The sequence below is a fragment of the Dendrobates tinctorius genome, unplaced genomic scaffold (assembly GCF_039654945.1).
Source record: "Dendrobates tinctorius isolate UK_male_01 unplaced genomic scaffold, ASM3965494v1 ptg000011l, whole genome shotgun sequence".
NCBI classification, from domain to species: Eukaryota; Metazoa; Chordata; class Amphibia; order Anura; family Dendrobatidae; genus Dendrobates; species Dendrobates tinctorius.
The window spans coordinates 82,995,431-83,017,669 of NW_027361679.1; the positions used below are offsets into that span (position 1 = coordinate 82,995,431).

The 22,239-nt window shown below is 42.3% G+C and overlaps 1 protein-coding gene across 3 annotated transcripts in view; it reads right to left on the minus strand.

Annotated features, from left to right (window-relative positions):
* NFIC (nuclear factor I C) overlaps window positions 1-22,239 on the minus strand; it is a 170,184-nt gene that overhangs the window by 123,038 nt on the left and 24,907 nt on the right. For all 3 annotated transcript variants that reach the window (XM_073543941.1, XM_073543951.1, XM_073543934.1), the window contains exon 2: window positions 20,644-21,175. In XM_073543941.1, coding sequence (XP_073400042.1) covers window positions 20,644-21,175 — 532 coding nt within the window. The remainder of the gene's footprint in view (window positions 1-20,643; window positions 21,176-22,239) is intronic.

The following is a 22,239-nucleotide window of genomic DNA, read 5'->3' on the forward strand; positions in this document are numbered from 1 at the left end:
TTCTGCGCGGTAAAATCCGCTGCGAATCCGCTGCAAATCTGCATCGTGTGCACACAGCCTTAGAGAGGTCAAGGAAGGATAGGACATTTTTAATGCAAGTATATTAGAAAATACACCTCTTTAAAGGCTCATGTCATGTCATAGACTTTGCTTTAAATTGCATCTTATTATTCCATTCAATTAATAACTATTCTATATATGACTGATACGGGTCTGACCCATTCTCACTGATCACTAAAGCTGTATGCCCACAATAAGTTTTAGTGAGTTTTTGATGCTGCATATTTTTGCTGTATCCAAAACGCAGCATCTTACAGTTCCAGCAAAGTAGATGGGATTTATAGAAATCTCCTGCTGACTGTGTGTTTTTTATTATTCAGTGTATACTTTTATGGGACTGACGACTTGACTATCTCCTCTGTCTCATTAAAAGGAACCTGTTATCCGGATTATATACCCCTAAATAAAGGCCCGTATGTGATAGCGCTTTAATGCTGAGTAAATCTTTACCTTGCTTTGTGAAAATGCCTTTTGCTGCTTAAGAGAAATTTATTGTTGAAATCTTATGCAGATGAGTTGCAAGTGAATCGGGGAGGGACAATGCATTAGACTCTCTCACATTGCCTGCCTTCTGAATCTGACTGACAGGTCACTATTTCATCAGTGACATGCTATTTCTAGAGAGATAGTTCATCAGCACCATCATTGTCTGGGATGTCCCTTGTGCAGACTGATAGTCCTGGGTTGGCACATGTGCAGATTGATAGTCTTGGGTTGGCGCATGTGCAGACTGATAGACCGGCTTTCACAGTGTCATCAGGACCTTACTTCGCAAACACGGCCGAGGCAATGAAGGCGCTTGCGCAAAATTTTCAGTGGAAAAGCAGGTCTTCCTGTAAAGTTATTTTCGCTGATGAAGCCTCCAAGCAGTTTAAGGACATCTGGAAGAATGATTGCCCGGATAAAAGGTGTGCACTTCCTTGAGTCCTGTGTGATGCCAACAGTAAAGCATCCTGGAACCATTCATACTGTATGTGTGGTTGCTTTACAAGTGAGTGGGCTCACGCACAATTTTGCCTAAGAACACTGCTATTTTATGTTCACCTTGGTGTACAATGTGCATACTGATGTTTCACAAAATTGTATAACGTTCATAATAAAAATAAACTTTTTACCATTAAAATGCTGTTTTAGTTTAATTTTCACAAGGTGAAAATGAATTCAGAATTTGTTACAGTTTCTCCAATAAGCAGCAATACCCCATATGTGGCTGTACATTATTATTTGGGAACATGGAAGGGTTCGGAAAGGAAGGAGCACAGATTTTCTTGGAATAGTTTGCAGACACTATGTTCCAGAGACACTCAGAGACACTAAGTTCCAGAACAACAGAAACCACCTTTATATGTTTTCCAAAAATAAGCATGCAATTGGTGGTGTAGAGTGAAGATCTCAATTATGCCCCCTTAGGCTACTTTCAGACTTGCGTTATCAGGCGCAGCGCCGCCGCTAAGCTCAGCCCCCGGCCCCGCCCCCTCAGGTCAGCTCCTCCTATGGGCGCATGATGCTGCATGCGACCTGCGTCCCCTATATTTAGCATTGGGTACGCAGGCCATGCGCTGGTATGTTTTTGCGGGAGCATGCGCCCTTTTGGCGCTGCGCCGACGTGTGCCAAACGCACCGTGTTGCATTTTGGTACGCTCAGCGGAGCCACGATGCTGGACAAAGAGCCGCCACAGCCGACCCCAGCACAGAGCCCCCACGCTATACAAAGAGGAGCCGCCGCCAACCCCCAGCACAGAGCCGCCACACTGCTGAAGGAAGAGGAGCCGCCGCACCCCAGCACAGAGACCCGCAGATAGCACCGCTGCCAAGAATGAGGTAAAAGGGGGAAGGCAACTCCAGTTCCCTGTGAGACGCCCCCTCCTTTCGTCATTGGGACCACTCCCTCACCATATGCTGATTGGTCTGCACCCGGTGTATAAGACGACCCCCGACTTTTAGGCTGTGTGCCCACGTAGCGTTTTTAAGCGTTTCCGCTGGGATTTTAAACGCGCGATTCTGCCGCAGAAACGCTTAAAAAAAGCATTCCTAACTGAAAATGCACATGTTGTGCCAATAGTGCGTTTTTTACCGCTGCGGAATTGCTTAGCGGTAAAAAACGCAGCATGTTCATTAATTTTGCGGAATCGTGTGCAATTCCGCATACCATCAATTGTATGGGCAAAAACACATAGGAAAACGCATGCTAAAACGCTTGACAAACGCTTAAAAAAGCGTGTTGAAAACCGCATGCGTTTTCCCGGGAGCAGGGTGTGCGATTCTGCTCACGAATATTCTGCTTAAGAAACGCTACGTGGGCACATAGCCTAAGGCTATGTGCCCACGTTAGCGTTTTAAACGCTCAGGAAACTGATCCCCTTCCCAGAAAATGCGCGTCTTTTTTCCGCACGTTTTTTGCACAAAAGACGCGCGTTTTTGATGCATTTTTTGACGCGCGTTTTCTGGGAACATTGGGGATGGCTAAAAACGCTCAGCAATGCAGAAATTAATGAGCCTGCTGCGTTTTTAGCCGCTAAGCGATTCCTGAGCGGTTAAAAACGCATGCATTGGCACAAAAAGCCAAAAACGCATGCATTGGCACAAAAAGCCAAAAACGCATGCTAATTAATGTGAAGCTTCTTTTAAGCGTTTCTGCAGCGTTTGAGCCGGCACAAACGCTGCGGAAACGCTTACAAAAACGCAACGTGGGCACACAGCCTTAAGAAGATATTCAGGGGTTAAAAGGTTGTCTTATACGCCAGAAAATACGGTAATTTATACAATGGGAATTTCCGGATTTAATTTTTGTTATTCTATCTCTCAATGTTAAAATGAACCTACCCTTAAAATTAAAGATTGTTCATATCTTTGTCAGTGGGCAAACTTACAAAATCAGCAAGGGATCAAATAATTATTTCCCCCTCTGTGCATATATATATATATATATATATATATATACTGTATATATATATCAGTTGCCTAATATTCATGGTAATACAAGCCCCACCCGAAATTAAATAAGCACACGTGAATACCACTAAGTGTGGAATAAAATGGCCGTGGCGTTTATCTTGAGTTATTCATAAATCCAATTTTATTTAATCATAACAAATAAACCATTTAAATCCTGTAAACTGAAGTAAATCCTAACTCGCACGTCCAAATCCACCCGGAAAACCAGGCAATTTTCCCACAAAATAAACGACACGAAATAAAGCGAAAATAACAGGGAGGGAGGGAGGGATCTTGAATCTTCTTGAGGTAACTGCTCAAAACAGCTGATTTTATAAGAAAAATTTCTCCCGCTCTTTTTGTGCTAACCAATCAAAAAAGTAAAAAAGAGCGGGAAGCCAGACCAAAAAAAAACAGTTATAACCTGTTCCTGCACAGCACAGCTTACCAGAGGTTTTATTAACCCTTTCATGTTCCTTCATACCAAAATGCATATCAACATTAAATAATCATCCTATGGGGGATGTGTTATCATGCGACCCCCCTTTTATTCCACCAAGGGGAGGGAGTTCATTATTTTTCTCACAGGTGGTTTAGTAATCTGTACTTTATAGACTTTCTGTCTTTTTAGTAATAGGAATAAGCTCTGCTGAGACTTTGATTCGTTATTTGTGGAAGCAGCCACCTCAGAACAGCTGCTGGGTGCAAACGGCAGCCAGTGATGCATCCAACAAAAATGAAATGCAGAAGTGCCGCAAGTAAATCCTTAGGAGAAAGCTATCACATTGACTCAGAAGCTACCATTTTTCTTGTGGCATAACTCGCCATGGGAGTGTCACCTAAATACACACTCCATCTTTCTGGAGACTTAATTAAACTTTGCCCACCACCCTCTCTCCCTAGGAAGGGGACATGCGGTCAACAAAATGGAGGAAAGTGTCCATTAGAGATGGTTCCCAGATTCTGACAGAGTAGGGCAATTCTTTACTCAAAGTTTTGTTTGAGTTTTTAGTAAAAAACACACGAGGAGCAGTTTTTAACCAAATGAATTGGCTTTCACCACAGTTCATGAGACCACAAAAACCTCAGGTGAAAACAATTAAGACATGTTCACCTCCAGTTCAAATAAATGAGGTGTTTCTATTTTGACCAAAACAAGAGATAGTTTCCTTTTTTGGTGCACTTGGTTTAGGTTCTCTTTCTAAGGTGGATTGAGATTCTGTCACATGCTTAGCAGCGTCATCTGGGGGAGTCCGAAGGAGTGAGCACCAGATGCGTACCTGGCACAGCTCCTCAACTTTTCTTCCTCAGATGGGTTCTCAAAGTTGTCTGATGTAAAAAAAAAATATGCTGAACTTCCAAAATATATGATTTACAATTACCAAAAGACTAAGTCCAATACAGTCCATGCTAACTCAAACTTTAAGTAGCCTACTATCATCTAAATTAGCTCTCACAAAAACAACCAAAACCGAAGTACTGATGATTGGAACCGAAGTACTGATGATTGGTCATTCAATTACAATACTAATAAGAACAGCTTTGTAGGTCACCTTTGCTGGTACGGCAGTAATAACAAAACCTAGAGCCAATTTTTTTTTTTTTTGCCCCAACTAGATCCAAGAGAGCAAAGAAGTATTTTCACAGCCAATAGCTGAATCCAAAGAAGAAGTGAGGAGCCTAGTGTGATCCAGCATCACAAAGCAGTACATGTTATAACACATGTCTTGTTATACACAAGTTTATTTCCTTTGCATATATTGGAACAACAGAGAAAAAAAACAAATTGGACATAATTTCACACAAAACCCCCAAAGTGGGCAAGCCAACATTTGTGGCACCTTTCCTAAAATTGTGTCAAAATAACTTTCTTTCAAGCATGTGATACTCGTTTAAACTCACCTGTGGCAAGTAACAGGTGTGGGCAATATAAAAATCACACCTGAAACCAGATAAAAAGGGGAGAAGTTGACTCAATTTTTGCATTGTGTAGCTGTGTGTATACTAACCACGGAGAACAGGAGAAGAAGAAAACTGTCTGAGTACTTGAAAGCCCAAATTGTTGAAAAATATCAACAATCACAAGATTACATGTTAATCTCCAGAGATCTTGATGTTCCTTTGTCCATGGTGCTCAACATAATCAAGAAGTTTACAACCCATGGCACTGTAGCTAATCTCCCTGGATGTGAATGGAAGAGAAAAACTGATGAAAGGCTGAAAAGCCGGATAGTCTGGATGGTGGATAAGCAGCTCCAATCAGGTTCCAAAGAAAATCATGTCGTCCTGCAGGCTCAGGGTGCATCAGTGTCAGTGTGAACTATCCATTGTAACTTGAATGAAATGCTATGGCAGGAGACCCAGGAGGATTCCATCGCTGACACAGACAGAAAAAGGCTAGACAGCAGTTTGGCAAAAAGTACATGAGTAAGGCCTCTTTCACACTTCAGTTTTTTACAATCAGTCACAATCCGCCAGGTTTTGAAAAAAACGGATCCTCAATTTTCTTTTGAGGATCCGTTTTTTTTCTCCATTGACTTTCATTAATGGCGGATTGTGACGGATTGCCGTCCGTTGCATCCGTTTTTTTTGAGGATCCGCCAAAAGTTGCTGTCCGTCACATCCTCAAAGATTTCAAAACGGAGCTTGCAACGTTTTTTTTTCTGGCGGATCCTCCAGACACTCATTTAACCCGAAATTCTTTCTGGTTGCCGGACAAAAAAAAATTCTCTCTCTCTCTCTCTCTTTCTCTCTCTCTTTCTCTCTTCTCTCTCTCTCTCCTTCCCAGCCAGCGATTCCTTTAAATTTCCTCATTTTCAGGATCCGTCTGAAAACGGATCCTGTGCCATCCGTTCACATCAGTTGACAACGGATCCGCTTGTCTGACTTTTTGGCGGATTTGAACTGATGCAAAAAACTGAAGTGTGAAAGAGGCCTTAGCCAAAATCCTTCTGAGAAAGTGTCTTGTGGACAGATGACACCAAGGTAGAGGTTTTTTTGGTAAAGCACATAATCCTACTGTTTACCGAAAATGGAATGAGGCCTACAAAGAAAAGAACATAGTAGCTACAGTCAAATATGGCGAGGATCAAAGATGTTTTGGGGTTGTTTTGCTGTCTCTGACACCGAGTGTCTTGACTGTGTGCGAGGTATCATGAAATGTGCAGATTACCAAAAGATTTTGGGTCGCAATATAATGCCCAGCTTCAGAAAGCTAGATTTGTGTCCTAAGTCATGGGTTTTCCAATAGGACAATAACCCCAAACATACTACAAGAAGCATCCAGAAATACCGTAGATGGAAACAAAGCACTGGAGAGCTCTGAAGAGGCCAGCAATGAGTCAGGATCTAAATCCCATTGAACCCCTGTAGAGAGATCTTAAAGTTTCTGTAGGGAGAAGGCACCCTTCAAATATGAGACCTGGAGCAGTTTTCAAAAGATGAGTGGTGCAAAATTCCAGTTGAAAGGTGGAAGAAGCTTGTTGATGGTTATAGGAAGCCATTGATTGCAATTATTATTTATTCCAAAGGGTGTGCAACCAAATATTAAGCAGCTAATGGTGCCAACAGAGCGAATGTGCACTATGCCATGCATCATTTTTGGGAGTATACACCAAGTGGGGGTGGACACTCAGATGCAGTCTACCATATCCGATTGTCCGCCACCAGTAGGGGCACTGGCTCAAAAATGATGCTTGACAGAGTGCACGTTCGTTCGTAGTTAAGAATATCAGTTCTCTATGTAGATTTTTCTTTAACCATTGTCCTTCACTTTTCTTTTACTATATAAATTAGTCACCAAGCCTTCTTTGCACAGAAGCTTTCTGCTGTATCTTCTTATCTAGTGTGAAGGCCACCATGTACATTAGATGTATAACATGACTATAGCTACATACAAAAATGTGGTAACGCTATAGAAATCAATGACATATCTTTTATAATTGTAATTAACTGCACTGACTATTTTTCAAACAGTGCAAAATTACACTAAATGGTCTTAAAATCCACTATTTCTATTTTAGTGGTTCCTACTGTTTGATACACTTGCCTCATTTTAAGTCTGTCTGGTCTAAGTTTACACCACTTGTTAGTTTCTGGCAAAGTGTTTTGCATTTTAGGCCACACCCCCTTCCAGACGGACCTCCTCTTTTCAGAACAGCCAATGTCAACCGAGGCCCAAAAGGTTGACTAGAACACGAAATAAATATCGTGCGAAAGACAGGCAATATATCTGAAGTTTGTAATCATTGACATCTACATTTATTTGGCAATGGATGTCTTATGTCGACGTAATCACGTTTGTTTTGGTGTGTAAGCACATGCAGTAAACATGTGTTAATTTCCACATGAAACTCAAGTCGACATGGAAATCGAATCATGTGTTAGTCTGATCGAATATAAAGCCCAAACTAGTGCATGTAAATAGTAGGTAGCTCCTACACCTGTCCACTAAGCAAGGTGCTGCACATGAGACCTATGTCGAGAACAATTTGCGGATGTGACTGGTCTGCAAAGTTCATTGCTCAATTAAACCTAGCTTTAGGCCGAATTCAGACATCTGGAATAAAGTCCAAGTACGGACTACGAAGCACGTACTGAATGAAGGTTTACTAACTTCAACTTGGTGGCATCTGAGGGGTGTCCGTTTTTCATGGACTTCTAGATAGGAGAAGGTCAAGCACTTTTATCTTTTGTCCCTCATCGGAGAAATAATGATGAAACTCGAATCAAACTTTAACGACATTGCTGAAACCCGGGTGAAATGCTAATTAACACACTGTTTATCTCGAATGTGAAAAAACCCTTCTGTCTGAATGAGCCCTTATACCGATACAATAGTATAGTACTAAACCACTCAAGTGGTTTGACATTTTTAGCACTAGTACTTGTGACATCAGATTTTTTCACTGACACACCACATGATAGATGTCCCGTATAAAGAAAAACGGAACATACTGTATCCTACTCAAACCTACGGACAATTGAATGGATCAGCTGAAAAATAAAAATCGGACAGCACACTAAGGCTGCATTCACACGTTGCGTTTCTTTTTGCATTTTCATGGCGTTTTTTAACGCACAATTTTGCCGCAAAAACGCAAAAAAACAGCATCCCATGCAATTCTATGGGATTCCGCAATGCTGTGCTAATGCTGCGGATTTTCCCGCGGCGGAATCGCATCGCAGAAAAATATGCAGCATGCTCATTATTTTGCGGAATCGCGGCGATCCCGCACCTATAGAATTGCATTGTTCCGCTTACTTCCCGCATGTGGCTGTGCCCACCATGCGAAAAGTAAGCAGAACATTTGCGGATGGCACCCACGGTCCGGAGGAGAGGAGACTGTCCTCCGGGCTCTGGTTACCATATCCCTGTAAAAAATAGAATAAAAAATGGTGTTATATTCACCTTCCGGCGTCCCGCGCAGCCTTCCCGGGCCTCAGCGATGCTTCTGTTCCCAGTAATGCCTTGCGAGACCTTTGAAGACGCTACATTATCGCGAGACCGCGACGTCATCAAAGGTCTCGCAAGGCATTACTGGGAACGGAAGCATCACTGAGGCCCTGGAAGGCTGTGCGGGACGCTGGAAGGTGAATATAACACCATTTTTTATTTTTTTAATTATATTTAACATTATATCTTTTACTATTGATGCCGCATAGGCAGCCTCAATAGTAAAAAGTTGGTCACACTCATCAAACACTGTGTTTGACGAGTGTGGCCAACCTGTCAATCAGTTCTCCAAGCGATGCTACAGATCGCTTGGAAAATGCTAGCATTCTGCAAGTTAATTACAAATTGCTAGTTTTTCCGCGGGAAAATCGCGGGAATTTAAAATACGATTTTCCCGCGGAATGGAATTCCGGAATTCTCGCGGTAACTTCCGTGAGAGTTCTGCTACGTGTGCACATAGCCTAATGGTATCGGTTTTTGACTGGTTGGTTGCTAAAAGAACCTGAGGAAACCTCATTCAGAAGTTTTTTTTAACGTATTAAAAAATAATGATGCACAGACCAAAAATGGATGAAAAATGAATCCTGTGCACTGTGTGGATGAAAAAGTGATCCATAGATGCCATGCTGCAAATAATAATAAGTAGAAGAGGAAGGACAATAATATGGCTCACACGTCAATGACCGACAAGAGGGAAGAGCCTATAGGCAACAATCCTGATGTAGGCAAGAAATCTTGCATTTGAGATAGGAGACCAGACTCATCCTCATCACTTATCAAATTGTACAAAGACTTCCAGGTCTTGAATGAACAGACGCAGATAGTTTTCGATCAAAAGAAATAGAAATTTGCTGTAAAAGGCTATGTGACACTGGAGCTATGTGATTTTTTTTTACTCTTTTTGTATGGAGGCACTTCTGCTAGTCCTCTAACATTCCTCCAAGTACCATATTTTACGGATTATAAGACGCACTTTTCCCCCCCAAATTTGAGGAGGAAATTCGGGCGCGTCTGATAATGTGTATATACCAGGCTAGGATGAGGGATTGCTCGGTGGTGCTGCTGGGGTCTACGGTGCTGCAGGGGGGCTCTGCTGACAATTTGTGAAAGGCCAGAGCCCCCGCAGTTTCGTGGTTTCCTTTGCGGTGGACTCCGGGAAAATGGCCGCCAGGGGGCGTCGCATGCACAGATGGAGATCTTGGCATCATGATCTCGGGAGATGAGATTTCAGTGGCCATTTTCCCGGAGTCCACCGCGGGGCTCTGACCTTTCACAAAATGTCGGCAGAGTCCCCCGCAGCACTGGAGACCCCCACAGCCGCTCCAGAGACCCCCACAGCACCGCTGGACACACCCGCAGGAACGCCAGACACCCCTACAGCACCGGACATCTGCCGCGGTGCATTGCATATCGGACGCCCCATCACCCCAGCCTGCGGCCTGCAGCATCACCCCACTCCTGCCTCCTCCAGCAGCGACCCTGGGACCCTGCTTCACCCACGCATGGGTTATAAGAAGCACCACCATTTTATTAAAAAAAAAAAAAAATACTATTTCTCTCCTCAAAATTTGGGTTGCGTCTTATAATTCGGAACGTCTTTCAATCGGAAAAATACGGTAATTTATGAATAAATTGACAAATGGGTATTACTAATTGGGAGACGAATGTACTGTACCTTCACAGGCTGACACTGTTAAATCAGTGCTGACAGATTGAGATTGTGTAAGGACACATTCCTTTGAGGGGGAAATGATAACACCCAGTTGTTACATAAATTATTAAGGGGATTAACGGAGGAACAGCATTACACCAAGTTCTACGAAAAGATGCTCCAGAATTATTTCATCGGTAATACAAGCAGTCACTGAAAAACAAGACATATCAGGAATGTGACAGACCCTTATTAAGCTATAGAATTGTAAAAGGTTGTATAATGCTAGATATCTTTTACATTCATATTTTAGCACTACTCTAGTATCTGCCTACGGTTCCTGATCAGATGCTTAAACTATTCTTTCTTTGGAATGGCAATTCAGAGAAAATTCATACCTGACTGCAAGTGTGCAGCCAGGCTCTGATTCATGCTGCCCGTAGCTTGGTCAGCGTGAATCGACTGACGGGTTTCCCTTTGAGGCTGTGTGCACACGTAAGCGTTTTTTTCGCGTTGTTTAAGCGTTTTTACTGGCAAAAACGCTTAAAAAACGCTTACACAAAGCATCCCATTCATTTGAATGAATTCCGCACTTTTTGTGCACATTGATGCGCTTTTTTCCGCAAAAAAAACGCATCACGGTAAAAACGCAGCATGCCCATTAATTTTGCAGAAAAATCCGCATTTCTATCTATATTCTATGAGACTGGGGAAGCGCAGAAAAAAAACACATAAAAAACGTGCAGAAAAAATGCGCATTTTCTGGGAAGACGTGTGCACATACCCTCAAGGGAATCTATCACCATGTTTTGGCTACTCAATCTGCTGGAATCACGGTCTCTGTCCCTATAACATGCTGCACTCAATGTATTACTCACTTTACTGGGTATTGCAGTGGTTTTCTCTGCTGCAGATCTATCAGTTGTCTGAATGCGGAGTTCTGTATAACCCCACCCACATTACTGATTGGCAGCTTTCTGCCTATGCACAGTATACCTAGAAAGCTGTCATCAGTGCTGGGGGTGTGGATGGACTACCAGGCAGCAGGTTTACTGGTCCTCTAGTGATAATCACCAGCTAATAAAACAATGATTTTATAAAAAGTATACTAAAAGACTATGGAATAAGGGTCCCGGACCCTTCATTATACTGCTCTCAGGTTATGTGTCAGAAACCTGGTGATAGATTCTCTTTAAGGTATTTGTCACAATGATCAAAACTCTCGTTGCACATACAGAGTTAAACTATGCAGGAGTTTTGCTTCACGAAGCTCCATTCCATCCCCTTCTTAACAACATGCAGGAGGCTTTTCACAGGCTGATCAATACTCATCGACTGGCTCCGGTCTGGGCTGACAATCACAGCCTGATTAACATTCAGAGCTGATAGGAGCGCCTCCCCTCATTTCACCCCAATCCTGGGCCCTGGGCTGCAAAGCACAGCATTGCATTGCTGGCAGTGACACCAACGTGTGGAACATATTCATCGGATAAGACATTAACAACGGGAATCCCGAGAAATCAGAAAAGATTTGGAGTAAACAGGACCCTATCTTTTTATAGCCATCTAACAACAGACAGCACAATGTTAATGAGCCATCATAAACCGTTACTACTACACGACACTATTTTGCTCATTGCCGTTTATTCCAATCGTACGTGACAATAGCGAACAACAGCAGAATAACATCCATACAGTTCTGTTATAAATTGTTTAACTTTTGTTAAGTAACATTTCTGCACTATTTCTGCACTTCTTGGCAGCAAAAACGGGCATTTAAGCCATGCTGCAGATTGTTTTCTACACCAAATCTGCACGTCACAAAGACTCAACCTGTGCATGAGAACTCAGGTTTCTCATTCTCTATGCTGGCATCAGGTTTTGCCACAAATCCGCACATATGAGCTAATAAAGGAAATCTATTTTGGTAACAACTGGAGTGCTGCCTACCTTTTTTACTTTTATGTACTCTTACAAAATTTACATATCTTGCATGGAAGGCTTTTTTGCACCCACATTGCATTTTTATAAGTGTGCTGTTCCACTATTTCTATTACCATCTCTCTCTCGCTCTCTCTCTATATATATATATAATTATATTCACCCCCCCTTTGGTCAGCAAAATTTGGGTGACATTGCCCCTTTTTGATAGACCTACATATGCGAGTATGACTGACCTGAAGTACACAATGGTGTGTGTCTGAGAAAATACTGAGCAAGCAATGATGCTAAACTTGGGGGTCTCAGGGTCAGACCCCCACTATCCCCTTAAGGCTATGTGCCCACGCTAGCGTTTTTAAACGCTCAGGAAAAGGATCCCCTTCCCAGAAATCACGCGTCTTTTTCCGAGCGTTTTTTGCGCGATTTTTGACGCGATTTGACGCGTTTTTGACACGCGATTTCTGGGATCATTGAGGATGGCTAAAAACGCTGAGCAATGCGGGAATTAATGAGTATGCTGCGTTTTTAGCCGCTAAGCGATTCCTGAGCGGTTAAAAACGCATGCATTGGCACAAAAAGCCAAAAACGCATGCTAATTAATTGGATGCATCTTTTAAGCGTTTCTGCAGCGTCTGATCCGGCTCAAACGCTGCGGAAACGCTTAACAAAACGCATCGTGGGCACACAGCCTTAATCTGCTTGACAACAGCTTGATTAGATGGGCTCCACCCTAGTTGCCGTTACATATACAGCATTTTTTACACTATTACACATGTACATTACCACAGTGTGCATTTCTTCTTTACTTGGCAGAGCACATAGATATAATAGTAAGATTATATAATAAATGAGGACAATAAGGATTTACCCTATCATAATATTTAAGTGTGCTTCTTAGCTGTACTTTTCTGACTGTAAAGGGGTTAATCTTTCTGTACTGGGAAGCGCCTCCTATAGATCCATTAAAAAGAGAGGCAGAAAAGGAAGAGAGGGGACTTGAGGTCAGCAAGGAAGTAAAACCAACAGGAACATAAATATTTTGATACTGGATTCCAGAAAGACAGCAAAAAGGACAGAAAAAAAGAGAGAATCTGCAAGGAATTACATACGATTTACGCGCCTACACTTTCAACACATTTGCCGCTATGAACATGGGAAATGGATCGTATGGAAACATTTCTAAATGAAGAACAAAAGCTCCATAAATGCTCAGGACACGAGGGATAATTCATCTTAAAACATCACACAATAAAAGCCAGACTTAGGGCTCTTTCAGACGTCAGTGTCTCCAATACGTGTGGTGACTGTTTTCCCACAGGCCGGAGACACTTACACACATAAACCCATTCAAGTGAATCGGTCTGTGCACATGTCAGTGTGTTTTCACTGACCCTGTGTCCTTGGGCAAAATACGCTGACATGTCCGTTTTTTAACAGCAGGACAGGCTGCAAAACTTCAAGCACACGTGTACACTGATGACACATGGATGAAATCCGTGTGTCATCAGTATAATACATACCGGGTGCCTGGGAAGCAGCATTGCAGTTAGCGCTGTTCCCCAATGCCAGGAGCTGCAGACCGTTCTCATCATTCTCCCCTGCTCTGCCAGCGATTAGCAAGAGCAGGGTGGAATGTTGAGAGTTATATTTAACTGATAACAATGAGAGCAGGCGGTGACTGATTGGACTACTACTCCCATCAGCCTACACCTGCTGCCGCTAATAACAGTGAGTGCAGGCCTGTGCTATAAATAAATTTAAAAAAAGGCATGTGTTTCTCTGTATTTTTGACAACCAGCCAGACAAAACTGAAAACTGGGGGCTGCAATCCTCAGCTGTCAGCTCCAGCAAGGATGGTTAAGAAAGGAGGGGTACCCATGCTGTTTTTTTAAATTATTTAAAAAAATAATTTTAATAAACGGCATCGGGTCCCCCTCATATTGACAACCAGCCAAGCTAAAGCAGACAGTTGGGGGCTGGTATTCTCAGGCTGGTAAGGAGCAATGGATATTGCCCCCCTAGCCTAAAAATAGCAGCCTGTAGACACCCAAAAAGGGTACATCTATTAGATGCATCAATTCTGCCATTTTGCCCGATTCGTCTCACTTGAAAGTGTTTTTTGTTTTTATGTCAAATAAAGGACTTTATACTTGCTGCATGTTTATTTACAATACAACTATAGGATTAGTAATGGATAGGTGTCTTATAGACACCTCTCAAAAACTACGCCGTGGGCTTGATGTCACCGGACAATACAAAGGTGATATCAACCCCACAAATATTACCCCACTTGCCACCGCCACAGGGAAAGTGGAATGAGCTTGGCAAAGCACCAGAATTTGTGCATCTAATAGGTGTTCCTTTTTTGGTCAGCTGTGGGCTGCTATTTTAAGGATGGGGGGTCAATATCCATGGCCCATTACCAGCTTGAGAATACCAGCCCCCAGCTGTCTGCTTTAGCAAGACTGATTGTCAAAAATGGGGGGACATTTAATTTTAAAAAAAACGCATGGGAACCCTTCTATTCTAGATAACCAGCCTTGCTAACGCTAACAGCTGAGGGTTGCAGCATGCAGCTGTCATTTTTGCCTGATTGGTTGTCAAAAATACATGGAAACCCTCACTGGATTTTTCCTTTATTTATAGCGCAGGTGGCGATTGATGAATACTCCCATCAGCCTCTGCCTGCTCTCACTGTTATTAGCATCAGCAGGTGTAGGCTGATCAGAGTAGTAGTCCTATCAGCCACCGCCTGTTCTCACTGTTATCAGTTGAAAATAACTCTCAACATTCTCCTCTTCCCATGCTGATTGCTGGCAGAGCAAGGGAGAATGATGAGAGGGTCTTCAGCATCCGAGAACAGTACTAACTATACCGCTGCTTCTCTGCCACTGTTCCCTGGCGCTGGTATGTGTGGTACTGATGCAGCATACGGGCGGCACACGGTTGCCATACGTATGCCACAAGAATTACACACACAGACAATAATATCTCCTCTTCTGGTTTTTCCAGTAACGGAAATATCAGGACGTGTGAAACAGGTCTAACCTATAGCAGGTCCCAATACCGATAAACAACAGGATAAGGCAAACCCACATTGTAAATGCCTGTGATCATGGGGACCTGCTGTCTCCTAAAGTGCCATGGTCCCAACTTTTCCGATCTTGAGGTTTATATTTATTTTATGCACAGAAATCTTCCAGTAGAAAACAGCAAAAAAACTGAAACAAGAGGTCAGGGGCTACCCCCTGACTAATTCTTCAGCTGTCACAGTCACAAATAACCCTGGCATATCAGCGGTAAGCTGTCGGGATTGGAGGTATCTCTGGTCCCGCTAGCAGCCTCCAGGTACAGACTGTGTAAAACATCCAACCTCCACTGTATAGAGAATACAAAGCTTATGGGCGCTCTCCACACATACTGTAGGGATGCTACCAATGACGAATACTGTATAGGTCACTGGCCGTTAAAGGGTTACTCTGGCTCTGTCACTTCCATATTGTGGTGCTACATTATGCCAATAGATGCCTGATGGGATGTGTGTGTTATCAGCAGGTATTATTAGAATAGGCCAAGTGCTTTACACCTGTCGATGGCGTAAGTGTCCCGGCAGGCACCTGTAAATGTGACATCACTGATGCCTCTAACCTCCAGATATGGCGGTGAGTTGAGACGTGTGGATGATGTAGGAAGCTTCACCCACATGAAGCAGGGAAGGAGGACGGTGATTAGGGGGTTAATGGAGGCACCAAGCAAAACCAGAGATGTCCATACCGTATGGGGAATTTAAAAGGTATTTTTTGGGCTATGTAGAGGGGGTTGTGGACTTATATACAGCTTGCTAGACTGCTGTAAAAGAGGTATTAAAGGTGGTGGCCGCAGTTTATATTGGAAAGGCCTAGTGACAAGTTCCCTTTAAAACTTTCCAAATGGTGCAGAACGTACAATGAAATCAGATTAATGTTTAAAGGATTATTCTGGCTTCCACATTGGGAGGTGAGCGCTGCCAGTGAAGGTCTACAGACTCCTGCCCAGACGAATGCGCCATCGGGAGGTGTTATTCCGATGGAAGTAAACATTTAACCATAATGATGTAAAATGGCCATATTTACAACCTGCCTTCCTCCCACTAAAATACTGATAGTAAGGAAGAATGTGTAAAGTATGTTTAGGAGAGCAATGGGGAGCCATGTGGGTGCATGCTGCCGAGTAGAGTATGCAATTGGAGGCAGGCAGTCAGTAAATGGCTATGCAATGTTCAAGAAGATCCCATGGGAACAAGTGGCTATGTGCACACGCTGAATATTTGCAGCCGAATATTCTGCACCAAAACTAGAGTGTTGGCAGGAATAACGTTGTGCAAAATAAAAGCGTTTCAGATGCGTTTTTACAGCATTTTATTATCATGCATTTGAATGGATAAAAAATGCTTCAAAAACCTGAAACAATTGACTTAACAGATTTGAATAAAATGATTTGAATCAAATTTGCAAGGAAAAAATATGTAGCATGGGCATGAGATTTCAGAAATGTAATTAACTTTTCTGATACTGTTAAAATGAGTAGAAAAATGCAGCTTGTGAATAAGCCCTAAGGGGAATTAGTGGCACTGTGCCGCTACACTACAGACTTTCCATGGCTACCCCTACACTTTCAACTGAATGCTATCCCCGATGCTAATGCCACACAGCAGGGACTCACAAGCTTAAGAAGTCTCACGAGCCACAGGTTGGGGACCAATGCTGTAATATATAATGAAAGTTCTGCAATTATGCTGGATTTTTCTTGAAGACTTCTACAACCTCAATTTTTACAAGAATTTAGCGTGAGTGCTCCTGGCAGAAGAAGAATTCAAGCTCTATATCTAGAATCATTGTCAGTTGTAAAAGATGCAGGTAATACCAGAAAAAAAAAATGTAATACAGGCCACAGGGTCAGTTCAATTCAAGTAAAAAATACCATGCTCATAACAGTAACATGAATGGAAATAACGGCTTTATGTGCCAGAACACAGTAATAAGAGCATGAAAAAAATGAAGGATTTTATATGCTGTACCATGTTGTTTTTAATTTTAAAGGGAACTCTTCATGTCCAGAAACACTATTAACCTGCCGATATAAATGGATAATAGTGTTAAAATCCTGCCTGGCTGCCATACAGGAGCAGCAGCTACAGAGAGAAAATGAATTTATATTCTCCCTGCAGCCACTAGCTTCCAGACATCATCGCGGACCAGTGGCAGCTGTATAGGTCGCTTGCGGTAATTTATCGTGGGTGCCGACGCAACATCATCGCCTGTGAGAAATTACCGCTAATGATCTATGCAGCCTTGTTCTCGAGAACAAGGCTGCATAGTTCACTCACGGTCATGTCTCATGGGCGCTGACGTTACTTTTGTCATCCCCGTGAGAGAATCTAGAGAATTAATGGACGTCATGGGAACATCAAGGATTATGATGGAACTGATGAGATTATTTTTTAATATTAAATGGGTAAACCAGGGAATGTGTGGGAGAGTCTTTATTCTAATAAACTTTTTGTCCTCTGTTTTTTTCTTTTAAATACGAGGTTAGTAATGAAGGTGTCTGATAGACGCCTCTCTATTACTAATCCCTGGGCTTGATGCCAGCTGACATTACAAAGCTGACATCAACTATTACCCCGATTGCCACCTCACCAAGGCAATCGGAAAGAGACGAGGTTAAACGCCAGAATTGGCGCATCCAATGGATGCACCATTTTGGCTGGCCTTATTAGGCTGGAAAGGGGACAATATCCATAGACTTTCCCAACCTATTAATATCAGCCCCCAGCTGTCTGCATTGCCTTAGCTGGTTATTAAAAATAGGGGGACATCACATTATTTATTATTGGGTTAACCAATTTTTCAATAACCAGCAAAGTGAAAGCAGATAGCTGGGGCTGCTAAATATGCCCATGCTATGTAATGTGTAATGGCAGTGTCTCACCATGCAGGAACATGATCTGATAATACTACATTTCCTGGGCAGAGGAGGACGCAAAAGAGAGCATGCAGACATTACAGCAGGGGATTATAGCTGTTGTCATTTTGTGAGGTAAAACATGTTTAAAAACAAGAAGCTAAAGCTTTACCTGTGATCCCCTCCTGTCCTGTCTGTATACTTCTTTGCTTCCCCTGCCCAGGAGCTGTGGAATGATCAGACCATGTTCCTGTATGGTCAGGCATGGCCATTACACAATACACAGAAGGGGCACATTTATAAGATTATCTCAGCACAGGAACACATCCAATTCTTGAAATTATTATTCCAAGATCTATTGATTAAAATTAACTTTGTTTATGGGACAATCCCTTTAAGCAGAATTCTCACAAAGAAGGTCAGTGACTTATTATTATTAATTTTACAACAGAAGAATATAATGATCAATCTTTCTCTTCAAAGACCTGAAAGCGAACGGCAGTATGACGAAAAAAAAATGGCAGATAAACTAGAGGAGTAGAGAGGGATAAAAAGGGATAACAGGTGGCAACTGTATGTAAGGGTTAATACACATCTGTAAAGCCTGGCACAGATAAAGTGACAGATGAGTCCCTCCCTCACATTGCCAGGCAGCCTGGTGCCATCTGCTGCGTGTCTCAGGGCACAGGGAGGAGAAGGAGCATTCGCTGTAAGAGAAGGGGTAACAGAGGGTGGAGGAGAGGACATCAGAGATCTCAATGTTAACACAACATCTCTGCTCCTCGTCCATCTTCTCTAACTCTCTGCTAAGCACATTCAGAACATTCAGTTTATTTATTCATTTTGAGATCTGTTCTTTCTTCCCAGCCCCCAATATTTTCCTCACAAGCCACAAACTGAAATAAGTAAAATTTGTTAAGACTTCTGCAAAGAAACCGCAGTGAGAAGAAGTGTCATGTGACCTTCTAGGGAGGGAGAAAACACGAGACAAAGAGTGAGACAGGGCAGATAAAGCGGAAACGTCAGAAGGAGAAACACACTCACAATTACACATTCTCCCCAAAGAAGGGACACAATCTTCCAGGCCAAATGTCCCTAGAGTTTCAACCTTCATGAGTCAGTGGGACTCTGGGAGAATAACGCTGATGTAAGAGATATAAAGCAAGACCAAGAGAATAGAAACAACTGTGAGGGATGAAATGTGGTGGAGGGAGAATGATCGATGCGATAGCGCCATGTTTCTGGAGCCCTCTGATGCTTTCCAAATCAAAGAAAAGGTGATGTTCTCCTTAAAAAGGTGCATGGCCTCGAATAGAAGGAAACAAGGCGAGGGTCTGTCAAGACCGGATTACTAGCTATGTGAGATTCCTCCACCTGGAGCTGGACAGGGCAGAGGAATGTCTGCCCCTTACCAAAATGTTATATATGGACAAGCAAAATAAGTAATTGAAAAAAACTAAACGGTTGTCCAGTGATAACTTACTGATTGGTTGGATGCCCAACCTCCACTCCATTAGAATGGAGTGTCTGTACACATTCCCTGCAAAACTGCCAAGCACAGCACTCAACTTTCTCCGCAGAATTAATGGAGTTCTGCTGATCAGTATGGGTCCCAGCAGTCGGACCCCCACCCTTCAAGTTATAGCCTATCCTGTGGACAGATGATAACTAGCTTTCTCCAAACAGCTCCTTTGACTTTACAAACCACTGTTACAAAACGTCTTTAAAAACTTTTATTTCATTTTTTAAAAAGAAACAGGACATGAATCTAAATTTGAAATGTATTATGCCAAAGCTCGTGTCTGAATAGTATATACCGCCCACCCATATATTCCCAAACCCTCTTACCTTTGGTTCACCTTCCAACAAGACAATGACCCTAAGCACACAGCTAAAATAACAAAGGAGTGGCTTCAGAACAATTCTGTGACCATTCTCTGGCACAGCCAGAGCCCTGACCTAAACCCAATTGAGCATCTCTGGAGAGACCTGAAAATGGCTGTCCACCAACGTTCATCATCCAACCTGACAGAATTGGAGAGGATCTGCAAGGAAGAACGGCAGAGGATCCCCAAATCCAGGTGTGAAAAACTTGTTGCATCATTCCCAAGAAGACTCATGGCTGTACTAGCTCAAAAGGGTGCTTCTACTCAGTACTGAGCAAAAGGTCTGAATACTCATGGCCATGTGATTTTCAGTTTTTCTTTTTTAATAAATTTGCAAAAATTTCTACATTTGTTTTTTTCAGTAAAGATGGGGTGCAGAGTGTACATTAATGAGAAAAAATGAACTTTTTTGAATTTACCAAATGGCTGCAATGAAACAAAGAGTGAAAAATGTAAAGGGGTCTGAATACTTTCCGTACCCACTGTATGAAGAGAGGGGAGACGAGCTTCCTTACTGAACAATTTTATAGTGATTACCTCCCTAGACAAGATGAGCGTGATATACTAATTAAAGGTATTTAGGAAATTATTTATAACTAAATTTTCTTTAGTTATTTTCTTCTGTTCCAAAACTACTCATTTCACAAAACAAGAGATTCAATGTGAGATAATACTCATACTTTATAACCTGGCATACTTTAGGGCATAAAGTTGGCATTATAGCATGAAATTTCCCATTGAAAAGCTGAATGAACACAAAAATATTGTCTCACCTCTCTCCCGAATGAAGTAAGCCAAGTACAGGTCTAGTTCTTTTACAGAAACACTAATGTGGTGCGGCTGCACACATAGTTGGGGGTTTGAGCAGTGCGCTGCCTTCATCAGTCTCTCTCCATCCGTGCTCTCCAATGGAATGCCTTTGAAAAGGATTACCATGACAAGATCCAACCTCCACACCTTATCTGCCTGCCGTAGGCAATCGATTCTCCTTATCTTGCCCTTCTGGTCCGGGTTAGAGAGGACACAACCGGCGGCCTTCTTTCCAGTAATAGACAACACGAAGTCCTCCCGAAACTCCGGCCTAATATCTTTGCGAAGCTTTGCTAAAAGGCGGGATGCCCATTTCTGCTTAACCTCAGCTTTCTCATTCAAAAGTTCGTCCTTTACGCCCCGCTCTTCTTCTTTAGTCATTTTTTTCTCATGTTTCTTGAAATATTTTCTTTTTCGTGCCTGAAGGTTGAACCAAGTGTAGGCAAAAGCTCGTACATGAGGGAGCAGGGCTTCAATAAATGGGTGAAATTCATCCTGTGTGGGTAAAGTAAAAATTATTATTAGTAGGCTTCTCGTAGACCGGCTGCGACACAGGGCCAGTGTGGACAGAGCCTGAATCAAAGAGAGCAGGCAATGGCTTGCAATTCATTTTTGCGATTCTATCTTTTCATTTTTGTGGTGATTTTATGGATTTTTACAATTGTAGTCAATATAAAGCCAAAAACATATTGCAGTACACTTTTTATCCACAGTAAGAGTAGCAAAGCATGGTATAACCCGGCCAAAGGGCATTTTCAATAACCAATATTTTGGTAAGTGTTTTGCTTCAGCATTTGTTGTGCTAAACTAGGAATGGGTGCAAAACACAAAGGATTTGCAAATCCGTCTATTATAATATTTCTTAGTGTAAGTATTCTATTGATATTGGCTTACAAATACTAAAGCAAAACTCTCACTAAAGAACCGCCGTCTGTAGCCATACGGCGCACGCAGAAATACAAGTTTACAGAACATACTGCAAGTGGTAGCAAATCACTTATAATGATAAAATCTAAAAAAAAAAAACGTTTATCATCCAAAGGAGGTTAAAACAGACAGCAGAGGGTAAAAACAATAAATTGAGATTGTACTCACCTTTTAATTCTCCATTTGGCGGCTATCTGCCACTGGCCTTGTCTCTGTTCAGAGGCTGCATCAGTGACGTCACGACTGTGCTGCGGCTAAACAATGAGCTCATCCAATGGAGACGGCACAAGCCACTAAGCTCAGTGATTGGTTGCAGCAGTGATGTGCGCTAAAGTCATGACGCTGCCCCAGCCTATAAAAAGGAACTGGATCAGTTGTGGAGCGCCGCCACAGGAGCAACAAAAGGTGAGTATCATCACAGTTCATTGCTTTCAACCTTCGCTAGCCTAAGAATGATAAAATGTTAAAACAAGAAAGTCCCTTGAAGAAAGTTGCACAAAAACTAATATATTCTTTTTGTTATAAAACGTTAGTATTGTAATGCATTTTTGAAGTTCTGTATGCTTTTGTTTTACCTATTATCACAAATTGCAGTTCAATAATTTCAATAATTATTAGATGCCGTAACAATT